The sequence below is a fragment of the Dendrobates tinctorius genome, unplaced genomic scaffold (genome assembly GCF_039654945.1).
Source record: "Dendrobates tinctorius isolate UK_male_01 unplaced genomic scaffold, ASM3965494v1 ptg000003l, whole genome shotgun sequence".
NCBI classification, from domain to species: Eukaryota; Metazoa; Chordata; class Amphibia; order Anura; family Dendrobatidae; genus Dendrobates; species Dendrobates tinctorius.
This window is the reverse complement of record NW_027361671.1, coordinates 25,152,501-25,171,626: the sequence shown is the minus strand read 5'-3', so window position 1 is coordinate 25,171,626 and position 19,126 is coordinate 25,152,501. Positions and strand designations below refer to the sequence as shown.

The window sequence follows — 19,126 nt, the reverse complement described above, 5'->3', positions numbered from 1 at the left end:
CCAAAAATAGGCTGAATATCTCGGCTTATACACGAGTATATACGGTAGCTCCAATCGTTAGCGGATACCATGTCGCATTTGGAGAGCTCCTGTGTGCCTAAACATTGGAGCTCCCCCACAAGTGACCCCATTTTGGAAACTAGACCCCCCAGGGAGCTTATCTAGATGCGTAGTGAGCACTTTGAACCCCCAAGTGCGTCACAGAAGTTTATAAATGCAGAGCCATGAAAATAAAAAATCATTTTTTTCCTCAAAAATTATTTTTTAGCCCGCAATTTTTTATTTTCCCAAGGGTAACAGGATAAATTGGACCCCAAAAGTTGTTGTACAGTTTGTCCTGAGTACGCTGGTACCCCATATGTGGGGGTGAACCACTGTTTTGGCGCACGGCAGGGCTCAGAAGGGAAGGAGCGCCATTTGACTTTTTGAATGGAAAATTAGCTCCATTCATTAGCGGACACCATGTCGTGTTTGGAGAGCCCCTGTGTACCTAAACTTTGGAGCTCCCTCACATATGACCCCATTTTGGAAACTAGACCCCTAAGGAACTTATCTAGATGCATAGTGAGCACTTTGAACGCCTAAGTGCTTCACACAAGTGTATAATGCAGAGCCGTGAAAATAAAAATAACTTTTTTTTCCTCAAAAAATTATTTTTTAGCCCGCTATTTTTTATTTTTACAATGGTAACAGGAGAAATTGGACCCCAAAAGTTGTTGTCCAGTTTGTCCTGAGTACGCTGGTACCCCATATGTGGGGGGAACCACTGTTCGGGCACACGTTGGGACTCGGAAGGGAAGTAGTGACACTTTGAAATGTCGACTTTGATGGAATGGTCTGAGGGCGTCATGTACGTTTGCAGAGCCCCTGATGTGCCTAAACAGTACAAACTCCCCACAAGTGACCCCATTTTGGAAACTAGACCCCCCAAGGAACTTATTTAGATGTGTGGTGAGCATTTTGAACCCCAAAGTGCTTCACAGAAGTTTATAACGCAGAGCCGGGAAAATAAAAAATATTTTTTTTCCACAAAAATAATTTTTTTAGCCCCCAATTTTTTATTTTCCCAAGGGTAAAAGGAGAAATTAGACCCCCCAAAGTTGTTGTGCAATTTTTTCTGAGTATGCTGATACCCCATTTGTGGGGGTAAACCACTGTTTGGGCACACGTCAGGGCTCGGAATGGAGGGAGCACTGTTTTTTTAACGCAGAATTGGCTGGAATAAATGGTGCACCATGTCGCATTTGGAGACCCTGTGATGTGCCTGAACAATGGAAACCCCTCAATTCTATCTCCAACTCTAACCCCAACACACACCTAACCCTAATCCCAACCCTAATCATAACCCTAACCACAACCCTAACCCAAAACACGCCCCTAACTCTAATCCCATCCCACCCCTAATTTTAACCCTAATTCCAACCCTAACCCTAATTCCAACCCTAACCCTATTTGTAACCATAACCCTAATTCCAAACCTAACCCTAATTCCAACCCTAATGGAAAAATATTTTTTTTTTTTATTTTATTATTTGTGCCTGCCTATGGGGGTGATAAAGGGGGATGTATTTACTTTTGTTTTATTTTGATGACTGTGAGAGTTTAATCACAGTGATCAAAATGAATCTGCAGCCGGCAAATTCCGGCAGGCGTAGATGCTATTGCACAATCGACCATAGCTGGATTGTAATATTTCACCAAATTTCATTGGTGAAATATTACAAAACGCTCTGATTAGCTGTTTCACTTTTAACAGCCAATCAGAGCGATCGTAGGCACGTGGGGGCTAAGCTACCCCCCCTTGGGTGATTTATAAAGGGTCCTCTGTGTGTGGGTCAGGTGGCCTTTCAGTGACCACGGTCACCCGACCGGCAGGGGGGTAATCAATTCATGACGTCACATAAGCGTCATGGATCGGATTGGCACCGACTTTCATGATGCCTACGTGGCGTCAAAGGTCGGGAAGGGGTTAAGAGAAGAAATTTCCCAGAATACCCTGCTGGCTCAGTGTCTTAATAGAACATTCTCTTGAGTGAACATTTACTAATCAAACTATATTTTCAGCGGAACAAAATTCCTGCACCCTGATCTAGACTCAAATTACCTATCAGCTGAATATTCCATTTAATGGGATTGTTGGGGACTTAAACTGGACATATGTTGGATTAGTAGCTACAGAGCTAAATAAAATAGTTGTTTGATTTTTTAATTTTTCCTCTCTGTTGCAGCACTATTGTCTTGTAAAGTTTAGGTCATTATTTATGATAAGTCCAACAGCGTGTTATCAAAGATTCCTCTCTAGGGGCTAGTACTTTATCCCTTGTATGATGTTAACCAATCATAAGCAGGAGGCGTCATGCAGGCAAATGAAAAATGAACCCCCAAAAGGTCAGAAGAACATGCCTTCTCGTTTTGAGACATGTAATTCCAGACAGCCATGCTCTCAGCCCTGATCCGTGCACGTACCCTGTAGAGTACAGCAGAGCGGAGTGTGATTACAAACAACTAGAGCTTTCAGGAATATGGCAGGGTTTAGAGCTGACAGTTCAGCAAGGAGAGCTACAGAGGTGTTTGTAATGACAAATACCTCAGCTTTACTCTCACTCCTCCCACACTAACTGCTGTGAGATGAATGCTGTTGGAGGTGTTTGTAATTACAATCAGCTCTTCTCTACTCTACCCATTAGATGCAGAGATAAAGGCTGAAAGCAAGGATGTGTCATTATATCTCATAACAGGAGATATGGACTTATCATAAAGTTTAACCTACATTTTACAAACTAATATCTTCCCAATGAAGAGGCGAAATGAAGGAATAAAAAGTTTTTTTTCAGCTCAGCAGCCACTATTCAACAACGTGGCCAAATTAACATACTGATAAAAGGTTCTCTTTAAAGGGATTTTCCAGTTGCAGAAAAGTGGACCCTGATGTTCTAGATATCTAAAGTAACAAACACGGCAGGTACTTGCCCTCTCCAGGTCTAGAGCAGGTTCCCTGTTGCTGCCACAGTCTCGGCATTTTAGTTGAAGCTGATTGCTCATCACTGCTGTACCTATTCACTCAGCTCAGGGGCTCATGCCCTCTTGCGCGAACATGTTCAGATACGGTGTTATCCGCGCATGCTCGTTTACTAACCGAGTGTCTTCGGCATGCTCGAATAATATGCTCGAATCCACACGGCTGCATGTCTAGCCTAACAAACAATCCAAATCAGACTAGCCCTCTAACAAAAACAATGGTATCAAAAGATAAGGCATTTTTTTACAACATAGTAAAAATGTTTAAAGAATCTTTGATAATTTAGAACTTTATATTGTACCTCTTGTGTCTTGACCACTTCTGGATTCTTGACTGCTTCGAGGCATCTGGATACAACTTGATGCCTGCATGGTTTTTCGTCTTCCTCTTAAATTTTCAACAATTCTGTCAATTAAAGTATATTAATAAACATTTTATATTAAACCCATACCTATACATACTAAGCATTTACAATAATTCAATGCCATTTTTCCTACAATACACATTAAAAAGGGAAAAAAGTCACCCACGGGTCTATTGTAAAATAACAGTACAAAAACAGGTTCTGATGCTGCATGCTCTTGTTAACAATGCAAAAATCTTTAAAACTTATACAGAAACTGAAGCCGGTGTCCACAGCGACAGTCCCAGGTCCTACTTTTTATCTAACCTGTCAATGAAGTGAGAACCAGAATGGGGTCACTACAGGCAACTTTTCTATCGTTCCTATTGCACACGTTTTATCCGAATTTGTAAATATGGCTCAAGGAAAAAAAAAAACTAAAATAATAAAACTTTGCAGACTGGAGGGGGTTAAACAATAAATTTTCCAGGTTTGACACATAACCTGGGACCCTGCATTCACTTGACTGCTGAAAGCTGTGTAAAATTTCTCCAGGATTGTTCTCACACAAACACGCACCTGCAGGCATGGATATTAGTTTAGGGTCATGAAGGGTTCGGAGACAGGTTATGTATCCTGGGAAGAATCTGAATAGTTCCACACCTGTAAGCTATGACGCCACTTTACATCCTGCCTGCTGTCTGATGGAGAAGCATTGATTTATTCTATTACACGTCTTGCCCGAAGATCTTAATTAGTAAAGAATGTGCGCGTCAGACACATCTGGCAGATCCGCACCTGAAACCATGTATACGCTTTCTCCAGCTAAGCACCGGATACCTAACTTATTGTCCACACACTGATGGTCACTATTAAGGGTTTCTATAGCTCTCATTCATTCTTTACAGACTTAAAAATTCATATCCAGACGGAAAATAATCCACTAATATATGTAAAGATCAAATATATACAAAATGCTATACCTATGATTATAAAACTATGGATAAACAGGAGATTTCATCTTAGTGCCACATATAAATCAATATTTACCGCATACTTCCGCATTGGGAATAAAAGGACAAGTACACAATACCTGTCGCCTGCGCTCGCGAGACAGCAGATACTCGCAGATGTGCCATCACTGGCCCAGCCAATGCGGAAGTCAGCAGAGCTGGATTACCCCTTTAAAGCTGAGTTTACACATTCAGGATGTGCCTGTATTTTATAAAAATTCAGCAGCAAAATTCAATTGAAACTATGATTCTGCGAGAATGTGCCAGCATTGGGCCGGTCACTCAGTAGGGCTAGATTGAGCTTTTCTGCGTAGAATACAGAAAATGCTGCATATTGCACAAAGCATTTCCCGCTATTACCTTGGCTCAGGATACAGAATGTTAGCGGATTTAAAGGGATATTCACACATTGTATACAAAGCCATGGATTGTTTGCAGATTTGTATGGAGAATATGCAGCATAATACAGTACAAGTTAAATGGATGAGAAATTAGCTAATCTATGCAGAAATTGTGCAGAATACATGCTGAATTTCATACTTTGCTGCTTGAGGGACATATGGCTTCTCCCAGGGCTGTGGAGTCGGAGTCGTGGAGTCGGAGCTCATTTTGGTGGAGTCAGAGTCGGTATAAAATGGACCGACTCTGACTCCTAAAATATATAATAAAGTGGGTACAGTAGTTCAATGCAGAATGTGCTGAATATTTTTTCATAGGAATTTTGGAAAGTTATGAAATCTCTATATATAAAACTGAATATAGTATGTATGTGTGTATCACCAACCAATCACGAAGCATCTTTCATTTCACCAGAGCTGTTCAAAAGAAGCGGAGCTGTGATTGCTTGCAACGAAAACTGTTGCTCATAGCAACCAATCGCTAAGTATCTCTCATTTCACCAGAACTGGTTAAAAGAAGGTGAGCGGTGATTGGTTGCTATGAGCAAGTTTTCCCACTTGACAACACCTCAGCAGACACTGACATGGTGGGAGAAATCTAGCATCCCCGGGAACATAAGCTCCCAGCCATTGTCTGCCCCCCTGAAAGGGGCAGAGAGCACATGACAGAAATGAATCCCCCTCCCGTTCCCATATACCCATCACACATCCTCCACCCCATAGGCAGATCTTCCCTCTTAAAGGGATCATTGGTATGGAAGTCAGAGCCAATCCCTCAGCGCTCTGGTTCTGACCCCAGGCCTCTCTTAAAGGGATCATTGGTATGGAAGTTAGCGCAATTCCACTAAGCGCTCTGGTTCTGACCCCAGGCCTCTCTTAAAGGGATCCCCGTAATGGAAGTCATTACCGTTCCACTCAGCTCTGTGGTTCTGACCCCAATGTCTCTTAAAGTGATCATTGGTATGGAAGTTAGGGCAAATCCACACTGCGCTTTGGTACTGACCCCAGGCCTTTCTTGAAGGGATCTCTGGTATGGAAGTCAGGGCAATTGCCTTCAAATGCTCTGGTACTGACCCCAGGCTCTCTTAAAGGGATCTCCTGTATGGAAGTTAGGGTAAATCCCTCAGCACTCTGATTGTCACCCCAGGCTTCTATTAAAGGGATCATTGGTATGGAAGTCAGGGCAAATCCACTCAGCGCTATGGTTTTGACCCCAGGCCTCTCTTAAAGGGATCCCCGGGTATGGAAGTTAGGACCGTTCCACTCAGTGCTCCGGTTCTGACGACAGGCTGATGGGATGATGTGGGATATTAGAGGTAGTAGTCCGATGGCTCTGGCTGACGGGATGATTTGGGATATTAGGGGTAGTAGTCCGGTGGCTCTGGCTTATGGGATGATGTGGGATATTAGGGGTAGTAGTCTGGTGGCTCTGGCTGCCGGGATGATGTGGGATATTAGGGGTAGTAGTCCGGCGGCTGTGACGGGATGATGTGGGATATTAGTGGTAGTTGTCCGCTGGCTCTGGTAGACGGTATGATGTGGGATATTGGGGGTAGTAGTCCAGTGGCTTTGACGGGATTATGTGGGATAATAGAGGTAGTAGTCTGGTGGCTCTGGCTGAAGGGATGATGTGGGATATTATAGTGAATGTGGCTATGCGGAGTGGGCGGGGCTCTGCACTCAGATATAGATATATATCATTATAATTTGTTATAACTAACCGTAGTTAGTTACTATGCCCGGGCAGTGCCAGCCTCTTCAGCTAGTGTCCTATAAATGGCTGTTCTATTCCTGATCTAAGGCTACATTCACACACAGCGTTTTTGCTGCGTTTTTTGGGGATACGTTTATCAGCTGCAAAAGCAGATCAGCTTCTTAAAAAACCGCATCACCTGAAAGGTTTTTGAGCACATAGATAATGTTTTCAAAAGCAAAAGCAGATTAGAAATCTGCTCTATCTATCCATTTATCCATATCTGTCTAGCCATATCTTATCTGTACCAAAAAGAATGAAAGCCGGGTAGCACAGACTAACACTCCTTTTTTTTTAGCACCAGTCAGGTACACCTCATAACTGCCCAAAAGGACGCCCAGGACAGGCATTGCTCGTCTTCAGTAACACATCAACATCAATTGATAGTTGGAATAAATAGACTGCATTCATCACCACATCTTAAGGTGCAGGCTTTATTTTCAAGTGTAGGGGTGTGCAGTATGAGGTTCTGCAGCAGCTGAGGTGTGCAGTATGAGGTTCTGCCCCACCTAGGTTTGATCCTGGCTACACCCATGGTGTGAATGTAGCCTGAGGATCTAGGCTTTGTCTTAGCTGAGATAAGTCAGTGCTGCACTCCAGCACCAGTGAAGCTCCTCCTCTACAGACAAGGGTACAAAGTAAATATGTTCTATCTAAATATCTTGATTATTGTATCATAAAAATGATTAAATGTCTGATGTTCACATTGTACTACAATACATTTTTCACTTAAATATAAGCAATATATGTGGGAGTCGGAGTTGGTGTAAGGGAAATTGAGGAGTCGGAGACTCCACAGCCCTGGTTTCTCCTTTAAGAGAATAGCTAAGCATGGCAATGCTCCATGCAAGAAATGCATGCAAATTAGCTGGTCTCTTTAAGGAGAACCAGTACATCCTCCTCATTATATCCTTTGCATCAAACTCCCCCAACCTGCTCTACACTGTTGAGGGGCAAAATCCCCAAACAGAATGTTTGCAGGTGAGTTTCTAGATTGGTTATGTTGCAAACCTAGTTAAAGGGTTAGACATTGCTAGTTGGCAATCTTCAAAATAGATCTCCTGCAGAACAACAACAAAATGTTTACACCTAACAAGCAGGTTCTCGCACGTGCTTTTTTACCCATTCATTTGAATGGGAGAAAAATGCTACAAAACGACTGAAAGAACTGACTTGCCGCAGAATGGAAAAAAAAAGCTTTCAAGGTTCAAATCTGGAGGGTGAAAATAAATAAGCAGCATGTGTATGAGATTTCAGAAATTACATTCACTTCGCTACAGTTTTTCCGAGGAAAAAACACATGAGAAAAAACTCAGTGTGAACAGGCCAATGAACTTGGCAACATGTGTAGGTTACAAAAGCTGAATCTGCAATAAAATCCTTATCATATGTAGGAATTCATCCTAATACAATGGATGTATTTAATAATGGTGAATTAGATCAGGCTAGTAAGTCAGTAAATGGGTATAAAAGCGCAGAATTGACATATTCAAAGCAAATAATGTTAGGGGTGGAAACAAATTTAGGACACTATTATGCTGCATTAACACTTGGTGGTTTTCTTTTTACGGTGACCGAGGTAGAACCGCAATGTTTTTGCCAGAACACAGCCCCAGTGTGTGAACACAGTCTTAGACGGGGTTTCCTAAATACCTGACGAAAGTTTAAAGGAAGCAAAGAAGGAATTATGACCTAACCAATTGTGTTCATGCCCCCTGGTCTTCCCAAATCACTGTTCAGTTGACTCCAGGACATCACTGTAGTCATCGCTGCAGACAGTCACATGTCGAGATGGCAGGTGACCAGAACTCAGTGGGGAACCAGAAATGCTTCAATACAGGGGAAGAAGAGGTTTGTAAGGGGAGTTTTTTTATTATACAGTATCAGCCATTTGTAAATAAAAAATAAATAAAAAATTAAATACAAATAAAAAAAAAATCAAGACGCCTTTAACGAATAATAATATATAGTAATATATATATGCACACATTAGGCTCATATACCAAGCAATTAGTCGGCATGTCCTTAGAAATGGTCTGATTTGCAGAGTTCGCTACAGTGACCATTGTGGCGCGCCCTCCCCGGGTTTGCAGGCTCTTCCGGAGCAATTCATCAGAGGTGACAGGGACGTGTTGTAGGTCAAACACAAAAAGGCTTTCTGACAGTCAGATTCATTTCCAGACAACAACAAAGGTCAGACAAAGTTCAAGATATGTGTCAGGTCAGGAGCTGTCCCCCAAAGCAGAAAAATGGTGATGTTATAGGTATTACTTACGGCAGATCAAGCAGCACATCGCCTTGGTTTTGATTTTCATCATTTAGCATCAGTAAAGCCCTTTGAGACTCCAGGCAAGGCCGCTGCCCTATATTCCTTTTTCTTCGGAGTTTCTGGACTTTTTCATCGCCACATGCTACCGCCTTCCATAACATTGGGATGTATGTAGAGATCTGATGGCAGAAATATTATATCAAGACACATCGACTAGAACAAAAGCAAAATATATGGAGAGCACAAAGGATTCAATTAGTGCAGAGGACCTAAGACACATCAAAGCAAGTTTAATGTACCCCGGCCTGTGACTAGTATTAATCATTTATATGGGCACCTACAATTACACAAAACCTCAAACATCACTTTTAACGGACATCAGGGAGTTCTGCGAATTTCACACAGCAGAGTAAAAAAAAGGATGTATAATGGTCTCATGATAAAAAGGAACACGAGTCCGAACAACCCCAGGGGAATTAACGGAACTAATTCATGTCATATAACAGCGCCCTAAAGCATTAGCCTGTCACCTTTTATTTGGGGAAAAAGACCAGTGACCCATTTGGAGATTAATTTTTTATTTTATTGATCAGTAAAGCAGCCAGTCACTATGAATGTTGAGTATTACATCCATTGTTCCCATGACTTCATTTCTTACAGCCTTATTAATTTGTAAAATATTCAGTAACATACAACAGATATGGCAAAACTTGGATTTTGAGTTATATTTAATGAAGGACGGATCAGCAATAAATAACTCTGATTGCGTCAGTTTTGCTGCATTCCTGAAAACAAAGACATGTTTTTGATTGGTGACAATTAGTGATTCAAAGGAAAAGGATACACAGTCAATATTCATCTGGCGTTGCTCGAAGCATCTTCCTTTAAAGGGTTTTTCCCACTAACAGAAAGTACTTTTTAATTAATAGATCCAGGAATAATAATAACTTTCACAGTTGCATGTGTTTAAATAAAATGTTCCTGTGCTGAGATAATCTTATAAATGTGCACCTGCTGTGGTACTGTGTAATGTCTGTGTCTGACAGTGCAGGAACATGGTCTGATCATACCACAGCTCCTGGGGAGGGGAGGAAGCAATACAGACAAGAAAGCACAGGATCACAGCTGATTCCGATTCAAAACATCCCTGCCTGTTTTTAAGCAATATTTTTCCAAAAAGAATCAGCTGTGATCCTGTGCTCTAATATCTGTACATGCTTGTGCGCCCTCCCCTGCTCAGGAGATGTGTTATGATCAGACCATGTCCCTGTAGGGTGAGACATGGCCATTACACAGTACATACAGGGGCGCATTTATAAGATTATCTCAGCACAGGAACATTATTTTTAAACACATCCAATTGAGGAACTTATTAATATTCCAAGATCTATTGATTAAAATTAACTTTTGTCTGTGAGAAAACCCCTTTAAGTGCTTGTTCATATGCCAAGTTTCTTCCCAAGAATTTCACCAAAGCGAATTACATTTCTGAAATCACATGCAGTAAATTTTTCCTTGCAAATCTGAACCAAAGTTTTTCTTTTCCCAATCTGCAGTGTGTCATTTTTTTCAGTGGTTTTCATTCATTCAAATGAATGAGGTAAAAAGGTGTAAAAAATGTGCTTACTTTAAGCTGAATTTCTGTGTCAAAGTAAAAATCTGCTGCAAATACTCCATGTGTGTACATACCCTAATAATCACCTTCAAAGCAAACTAACAGTGGGGACTGACTCATCTCTCTTCTTATACCTCAGGGTACAGATTACTGGGGAACATATGAAATTAAATGCCCCTCCAGGGCTACTCTCCAGCCTGATCGGATATAAGGTCTCATTCTCAATTCTAATGCCAAGGTCTTATACGAATAATACAACCCCTGCGCAACATTTGCTGGACGTCAGACATTTGCCTCGACCACTGTCGCCCAGCGTGCAACTGTATTCCCTACAAGTCGATATCAGATCAGAAGGCAGTAAACTCCTGGAGGCACACTTTAGGGAGCAGTTTGTTTAGGGTAATTATTCTTTTGGGGGATAGAGTTACCGTTTATCTATAAATTAATTTTATAAGAAAATATTTAAACTTCATGATGATGATGTAAGAAAAAAAAATCAGTTTTGGGTGTAGATCAGATTTATCATACTTTTGGAATTTTGTACATAGCTAACAACAATAATAATTAAAGGGTTATATCCGTTTTCTAAAATTGGTAAATGGGCAAGGTGCTTGTGAAAACAAACAACTTAGCAATTTAAGATAAAAATGTTGCTCCATTCTTCCTAAATCTATACATTTTTTTGTTAATGTTTACTTGTTGTTGCCAAGGGGACCGACCACAGCTGGTGACAAACACGTGCTTTATATACTGTACTGAATCTGGCCAATCAACTATGAGCGTCAGCGCCCACACTCACTTTATTGACACCGACAGAGTCAGCCATGTTTTCTTGAGCTTGTCTGAAAAAGACGAAAACTGCCAGGACAGGGAAGAGACGGTGTCCACATGGACGACATCCGCTTCATTGAACTGAGTGATGCAGTCAGGACCCCGTCCAAAAAACACCCCCCTGACTTAAGGCTCAGAAGAGAGCCCAGTACGAGTGTGAACCTAGCCTAAAACTGGACGCTATGGTGGCAAGCTTTCAGTGAGAAGATGACAGAAGGCAAGAGTCTAGAAAATGGCGATATTACAGAACTTTCCATTCTAGAATTTTTTTATATAAATATATAGACTGAAAACCCCTTTACACATAGCTATGGAGGTATTTTAAGTCACCATAAATAAACAAAACAGATCAATAAAGGGAAATGGGACATGTAGTTCAAGTCTCGGTAAGTCGCAGTCATTTTTCATGTATGTTTTAGATCTGCAAAGATGATGAAATGATGATGGGATATTCATGTGCTAGAAATGTTTCCACCGCTCTGTGGACGAAATGCCGCATTTAAAAACTCATCACTTTCTCCCAGCACTAAAGGTTAACTATGTGCAGTGAACTGTGGCGAGTGCCAGGACAGCTTGAGTGATAATAAGTGCCTGCTTGCCACGCTCGGTTATGGTAAATGGCTCTCAGCATCTAGAGGTGATTAGAGGGTTGGAGATAATTCGGCCGGCCACACAGGACCCACTCCTCCTATTTGACTCAAATGTTAGGCAACAGGATTAAGGTCCAGACAAGACCTGTGGGCTGAGAATTCATTTTACAGAGGCTATCTGCACTCCAGTGCCATCTATATTAGAAGAATTCCTCATAATGATCCTATCATTTTCACATGGGTAGTTATTGGGCATTAGAGTTGTTCTTGGGCCACATACGCTGTGATACTTTATCCAATACCCAGTTCATGCTTTATATCCAAGAGGCTTTATGGTAATTTCAATATACAGCATTCTGCATAAGTTTGAACACCCTGAAGCTGATTACATGAAAAGATAAATGAACACAAGTTGTGCAGAAATGGTAAGAATATGCATTAACTGTATTTAGCTATATCATTTCCATGCACCATTACTGGCTTAATTTAATAAAAAAATACATAATATACAACCCTTCAAGCCTCTATGGGTAAGGTCACAACCCTTCAAGCCTCTATGGGTATGGTCACTGGCAGATCTAGACCCATGCAAGTATAATATATGGGAACTTTGCAGCCCAATAGCTCATCACAATGTACAATTCCAACTAGTGGCAATGGGCCCCCTGACCTTTTGGGCCCGTGTGGCCGCACAGGTGGCACAAATCATATCTCCGCCCTTGAGTAATATGTAAAATAATATACAAAAGAGAAAAAGAATGACTGTGCTAAATAAATGTAGACCAATACGTACCAGTTTTTGTAAGCACAATGGCTCGTTAGACATTTGAATGTTGCTTTCTGCATACAAGTTCTTAAAAATTCCTTCAGCAACCAACATCTGGAGCCACGGGGATGCAATGGAAGAAACAAACTGTTTTTTTTCTTCTATTGTAAACTCTAGAACACAGATAAAACACACATTACAAACGGGATATCTTAGAAAGTAACCAATATACATTGCATGAACAAACATATTGGGAAACTGATTGAATTAAGGTTTTTCTTTCAGTCCATTGACAAGGAGTATAAAATTCAGCCACTAGCCATGTTGTCAGTCTGCCTTTACTAACATTTGTGAAAAATGGGTCATTTTAGAAAGCTCGCCGATTCCAGCGTAGTCCTGGAATAAAACGCCTGTAGTGTACATGAAATGTCTTCCTGCCTAAGTATTCCTTGGTTCACTGTGAGTGATATTACTGAGAAGTCAAAGCGTTTCTGAACCACAGCAATTGAGTCATATAGAGTCAGACCCTGTCATTTACAGAGGGGGCTTGTCGTATGATGAGGTGCATAGAAGTCACCAAAGATGTGCAGGGACCCAAATTTTAACTGACATGACCATCAGCAATAAATGTGTGCCCATGCCTGGAGATTCACCACATGAGTCTACATGGCCATGAAGCTGCATGCAAGACTTGCATCACCAAGCAAAATGCCACGTGTTGGATGAAGTGATATAAATCACTGGACTCTGGAGGGTACATGGATAGTCCGTGAAGAGATAAATCACACACTATCCGGCAGTCTGATGGTGGAGTCAGAGTTTGGTGAATGCCAAGAGAACAGTACCTGCCAGACTGCATTCTATAGGCTGTGAAGTTTGCTTGGGGATGGGTGAGGTTTTATTTCAGGGGTCAGCCTAAGCCCCTAGCCAAAGTTATATAAAACCTTAGCGCTTCATCATACAATTCATTTTGGACAATTGTAGATTCTAACTGTGTGGTAAAAGTTTGGCGAAGGCTCTTTTCTCTGCCGGCATGACTGTAAACCAGGTCCATAAAGACACGTTTTGGGGAGTTCGTTGTGGAGGAACTTGACTGGCTGCATAGTGCCCTGTGTCAACCCCATCCAAAGTGTGTGGTATAGTATGCATGTGTCCCAGATCTAAGCCCAGGACAGAACTGACAAATACGATGTTCTGCTATTACAACATCAGTTCCTGCTTTCTTTTTCGAATAATTAAACATTCTTGTTAAATTTTGGAATCCAAAAGAAGATAATACTATTGAATACCTTCACAAGAAATGCAGATGTAGAATACAAAGTCATTTGCCACTTGATAAAGCAAGTTTTTGTTCAGATAGAAGCCAAGTAGTATCCAATACTCCACCACAGCAGTGAACATCCCATTCAGATGTACCATCATCTCTGGGGATAATGCCTTCTACAAGTATAAAACATGCACATGAATTCACAAACACTCAGATGTTATATCCTAATTCATCAGTAGCAAAGCAAATGACATGTGACTGAAGTCCAGACTTTTATGAGTTACAGGCTGCCTTATGCCATGAAATGCTGTTGTTCTGCAACACAATTTTGCCATTGGGAAGAGAAGGATGAAGAGCGGTAGCATAGCACATTATCTGTGAAACATGGTGGTGGCTGTGTTATGGCATGGGCACGTATGGCCACCACTGGTGTTCACTGAGGATGTTACTGCAGATAGAAGCAGCGGGATGGCTTATTGAGTGTAAAAAACTATACATTCTGCTCAGATTCAGTCAAATAGGACATTGCTTCACACTACAGATGGATGATAAACCAAAATGTATAGTGACTGTAACCAGAGCCAATCCTCAGTGCTATAATTGTTTAGTTTGTAAAAATATTTTAAACCTATGAAAATAGAACGACTTTGTCTTTGTTAAAAACGATTGTAATTCCTCTCCAGTCAACTCTGAAAGTTCAAGTCTATCTACACTTCAATCTTATCTTATCTTATGTTTTTTTTCCACATTTATTTGTTAAATCTCTTATTTATTGAGTTTTGTATTTTAAATTACAGAAGGTACAATAATCATATACAATAAGTACAGTTAGCACTATAAGTACCTTTAAGGGTATAGACAAGACAAACATTAAATGTTCATATTTAAAGAAATATGATATACAACTAGTAAAAGTATAAAGAAGAAGCATTACATTACATCGTACCACTTCAAGATCCTCTTTTTCATATTGACATGACCCTTATGTGTTTCTATTAATATTAATACTAGTATCCATATATTTGTTTTTGTTTTTGTGAACCACATAAATGGATAAGCATAGCTAGTATATTTGCTATTAGTAAGCTTATAGAATACAATAAGCATTGAACTTCTCGTGTAATCTAGACGAGCGGGTCCAGAAATACCTATCTTACCTATATTTGATAGTATAGAAACAATATATATAAGAAAGGAAGGAAAAAGAAAAAAGGTTGGTATAAGAAAAGTTAGAATTGACGAAAGAAGGAGAAAAGAGAAAATTGGAGGAATAAGGGAAGGGGGAAGAGAAAGGGCGGACGAAAAGAGAGAGTGGATGGGGGGTGGGGATGGGATCGGGGCAAGGGGAAATCCCACACCACCCTTTAACCTGTGTGGCTTCAAATGAACAACCTCTGGAAGATAGGGGAATTACGGAATACAATCCATTCACACCAAGTCACATTGAATTTATCTTGTGTGTTAAAGCATTCAGCTGCCAGCTCTTCCATATGAAAGATCATAGATAGTTGCTCATACCAATCTCGTATAGATGATTGTTCTGTCGTTTTCCAGAGCCTCGGGATAATTGCACGAGCCGCAGCTACGCAAAACCTTAAGATGTCTTTTTAATGTGGTTCGGAGAACCTGGGAGCATAGACAGTAGCGCCACTTCAGGGGTCCCCACAATAGTTATACCTGTAATCAACGTATAATTTCTGAAAACTTTATCCCAGAAACCGCGTATCTTCCCAAAATCCCACCAGATATGTAGCATGGTTCCTGTCTCTGCGTAGCAGCGCCAACACTTATCAGAATATGAAGAGGAAATTTTGCTAAGCTGGCTTGGACAATAATACCACCTTGTCTTTATCATTTCTTTCCTGCGCTACACATGGGGATGACATGAAGTGAGTACAAAAGAAGCTCCCCTTCCAGTCCTCCTCTGTATATTCTCTACCCAACTCTCTCTCCCAAGGTAGTTGGTAAGAAAATTTTTCCTTTTTTGTTTCATATTCATATTCTGATAGAGCACGGAAATTGCGTGTGTCGGCGGCGAGCTAGCAAGGAACAACCTTTCAAGCGAGCAAGGAGTAGAGCGAACTCTGCATGGATAAGTTGCCGATGAAAGAAACGATCTAAGTTGTGCAAACTCAAGCCAATTCACCTGTAAGAAAGGCGCCCTCTGACGAAGCTCGGTAAGGGTAGGGATATTCCCATCTGATAGTTTCTGTCCCAATCGGATCCCCTCCACACTCGTCCAGCCCAGGAACACCCGCCTGTTCATGCCCGGTGGAAAGTCAGGATTCAAAAAAGAGGCGCTAATGGGCTAAGAGTGCCCTTAGGTACAGTCATTTGTTAAAAGTTTAACCTTTTTTCTTTATAACAATTTTGGTTTTTGCAACAGGTATTTCAGTTTCATATATCTAATAACTGATGGACTCAGTTATATTTCTGGATTCAAATGTATGGGCACCCTTATCATTTTCTTGATTTGAACACCCCTAACTACTTTTTACTGACTTCCTGAAGCACTAAATTGGTTTTGTAACCTCATTGAGCTTTGAACTTCATAGCCAGGTGTATCAAATCATGAGAAAAGGTATTTAAAGTGGCCACTTGCAAGTAGTTCTCCTATTTGATTCTCCTATGAAGAGCGGCATCATGGGCTCCTCAAAACAACTCTCAAATGATCTGAAAACAAAGATTATTCAACATAGCTTTTCAGGGGAAGGATACAAAAAGTTGTCTCAGAGATTTAACCAGTCAGTTTCCACTGTGAGGAACATAGTAAGGAAATGGAAGAACACAGGTACAGTTCTTGTTAAGCCCAGAAGTGGCAGGCCAAGAAAAATATCAGAAAGGCAGAGAAGAAGAATGGTGAGAACAGTCAAGGACAATCCACAGACCACCTCCAAAGACCTGCAGCATCATCTTGCTGCAGATGGTGTCACTGTGCATCGGTCAACAATACAGCGCACTTTGCACAAGGAGAAGCTGTATGGGAGAGTGATGCGAAAGAAGCCGTTTGTGCAAGCACGCCACAAACAGAGTCGCCTGAGGTATGCAAAAGCACATTTGGACAAGCCAGTTACATTTTGGAAGAAGGTCCTGTGAACTGATGAAACAAAGATTGAGTTGTTTGGTCATACAAAAAGGCGTTATGCATGCGCTGTATTGTATCTGGACACACACATTAATAAGTCATCAGCAAATAGTGCCGTTTTATGTTGTTTTTCCACATTTATTGTACAAAAATTAAAAAACCCAAACTAATGCCCTTGACGTAATTAACCTATCCTCTCATGTGATCACAAATGCACAACAATTTGCACCATCTAACAATTTTGAGAATTTTACAGCTTTAAAGGATATATTGGAGGTGGGTTATTAGCAAAATAATCCTTGATGGGCTGATTGTGAAACATCCTGTTGTCAGCACCTTCTATCCTCTCCCCAAGGACCATAAGGATTTAATCAATTACCCAGGGCACCCGATTGTCTCTGGCACAGGAGGGCTATGCGATCCAAAATGCAAATTCACTGAACAGTACCTGAGACCATAGGTGGAGATGTGGCCCTCCTATGTCGGGGACACCATGGATGTCCTGAGGAGCCTGGATGATATCCATCTTTAGTCCGACATGCTCCTTTCCACAGCGGATGCAGAGTCGCTTTATACCTGCATCCACCAACAGGATATGTATGTACATTAACAGTATCTTTGCCCTTCATATATCCACATACATAAGATGGAGGGCGCGCATGTGCAGTACGCACACTGCACCGGAGTCTTGCTGATGACGCTCGGCAGTGAAGTGCACGGGTTAAGGACGTCACATGGGATTTCCCTCTGACTCACTTCGTCATCGTGAATGCCGGAAGCAAATCTAGGTGTGTGTTGTGGGACGCCGTGCATGCGCCAATTTTAAACGTTGAATAGCAGACAGCTGTGAAGGCTCTTTTTTCTTTATAGTGGACACGACACAGTGAGTTACAGCACCTTGGGGAAGTCCGCCCGAAACGCGCGTCAGAGCTGCTGGAACAGTTAATCCACACAGGCAAATGATGGATAAGGGGACCCAATGTATATATCTAGATTAATGATGATCTTTTTACTTGTAACATATATATCTTAGACTTATGACTCTATATATGGGGAATCGTTTTCTCATGGTTAATCATGATGGTTACAGAGGGTAATACTAGTATACAATAATTTAACTAGAATTATGTATATAGCCAATATGACCATACAGTGTATGTACCCGGTCGTTATCAACTGATCCTTCAATAGTTTGAGAATATATGGACTATTATCACTTCTAGATATGCTCACTTTCTCAATCCCAATTCAATTTCCCATGAATGCATACAGTGATATTATGCATATTGCCTCTTCAGAGAGAAAGAGGACTTGAACTCTATAGCGGTCCTACAAGTCACAAACAACCCTTTAACGAGTCTTGTAATATGACTTAGGATAAAAGCCAAATCAAAATCTCAATTTGCAGACACGGTGTTTCGGGCTACAGTGATATTATTAATTTAGGTGATTTTTTTCTATATACCGTATAAACTCGAGTATAAGCCTACCCCCCCCCCCCAATTTTGCCACAAAAAACTGGGAAAACTTATTGACTTGAGTATAAGCCTAGGGTGGAAAATGCAGCCGCTACTGGTAAATTTCAAAAATAAAAATAGATACCAATAAAAGTAAAATTAATTGAATCATCAGTAGGTTAACCCCTTTCTGACATCAGACGTACTAGCGCGATCAGCTGCGCTCACGGGGGGAGCGCAGCTGATCGTGGCCGGGTGTCAGCTGATTATCACAGCTGATACCCGGCACTATGTGTCAGGGGCGGTCATGGACCGCCCCCGATACGTTAACCCCTTGCTGTGGGGGGCTCCCTCCATGCTTCCCTGAGCCCCCCACAGCAGCGCAATGTGCAGCGCTGCTGCGGGGGTCTCCTTCCCTGCAGGTCCCCGGATCCAAGATGGCGACGGGGACCTTCGGGGGCCTGCAGGGAGCTGGCTTCCTCAGTGCCTGCAAAGCGCAGGCAAGAGGAAGTCTGATTCTATGCCTGTGACAGATCGCTGATCTGTCACAGTGATCTGTGATGTGACAGATCAGCGATATTTCACATGACAGCTATGTCCCCCCTGGGACAAAGTAATGAAGTAAAAAAAAAAAAAAAAAAAAAGTAAAAATAATCGCTAAATAAATTGAAAAAAATTCCCTAATAAATTCATTTTTTGGAAAACAAACAAACAAAAAAA

At 41.3% G+C, this 19,126-nt stretch overlaps 1 protein-coding gene across 1 annotated transcript in view; it reads right to left on the bottom strand.

Annotated features, from left to right (window-relative positions):
* The window catches only part of SLF1 (SMC5-SMC6 complex localization factor 1), a 144,726-nt gene that overhangs the window by 21,134 nt on the left and 104,466 nt on the right, over positions 1–19,126 (bottom strand). The window contains exons 12-15 of the mRNA XM_073589803.1: positions 13,887–14,037; positions 12,625–12,770; positions 8,802–8,974; positions 3,321–3,424 (exon numbers count right to left, since the gene is read on the bottom strand). Of these exons, the coding sequence (XP_073445904.1) occupies positions 3,321–3,424; positions 8,802–8,974; positions 12,625–12,770; positions 13,887–14,037 (574 nt within the window). The remainder of the gene's footprint in view (positions 1–3,320; positions 3,425–8,801; positions 8,975–12,624; positions 12,771–13,886; positions 14,038–19,126) is intronic.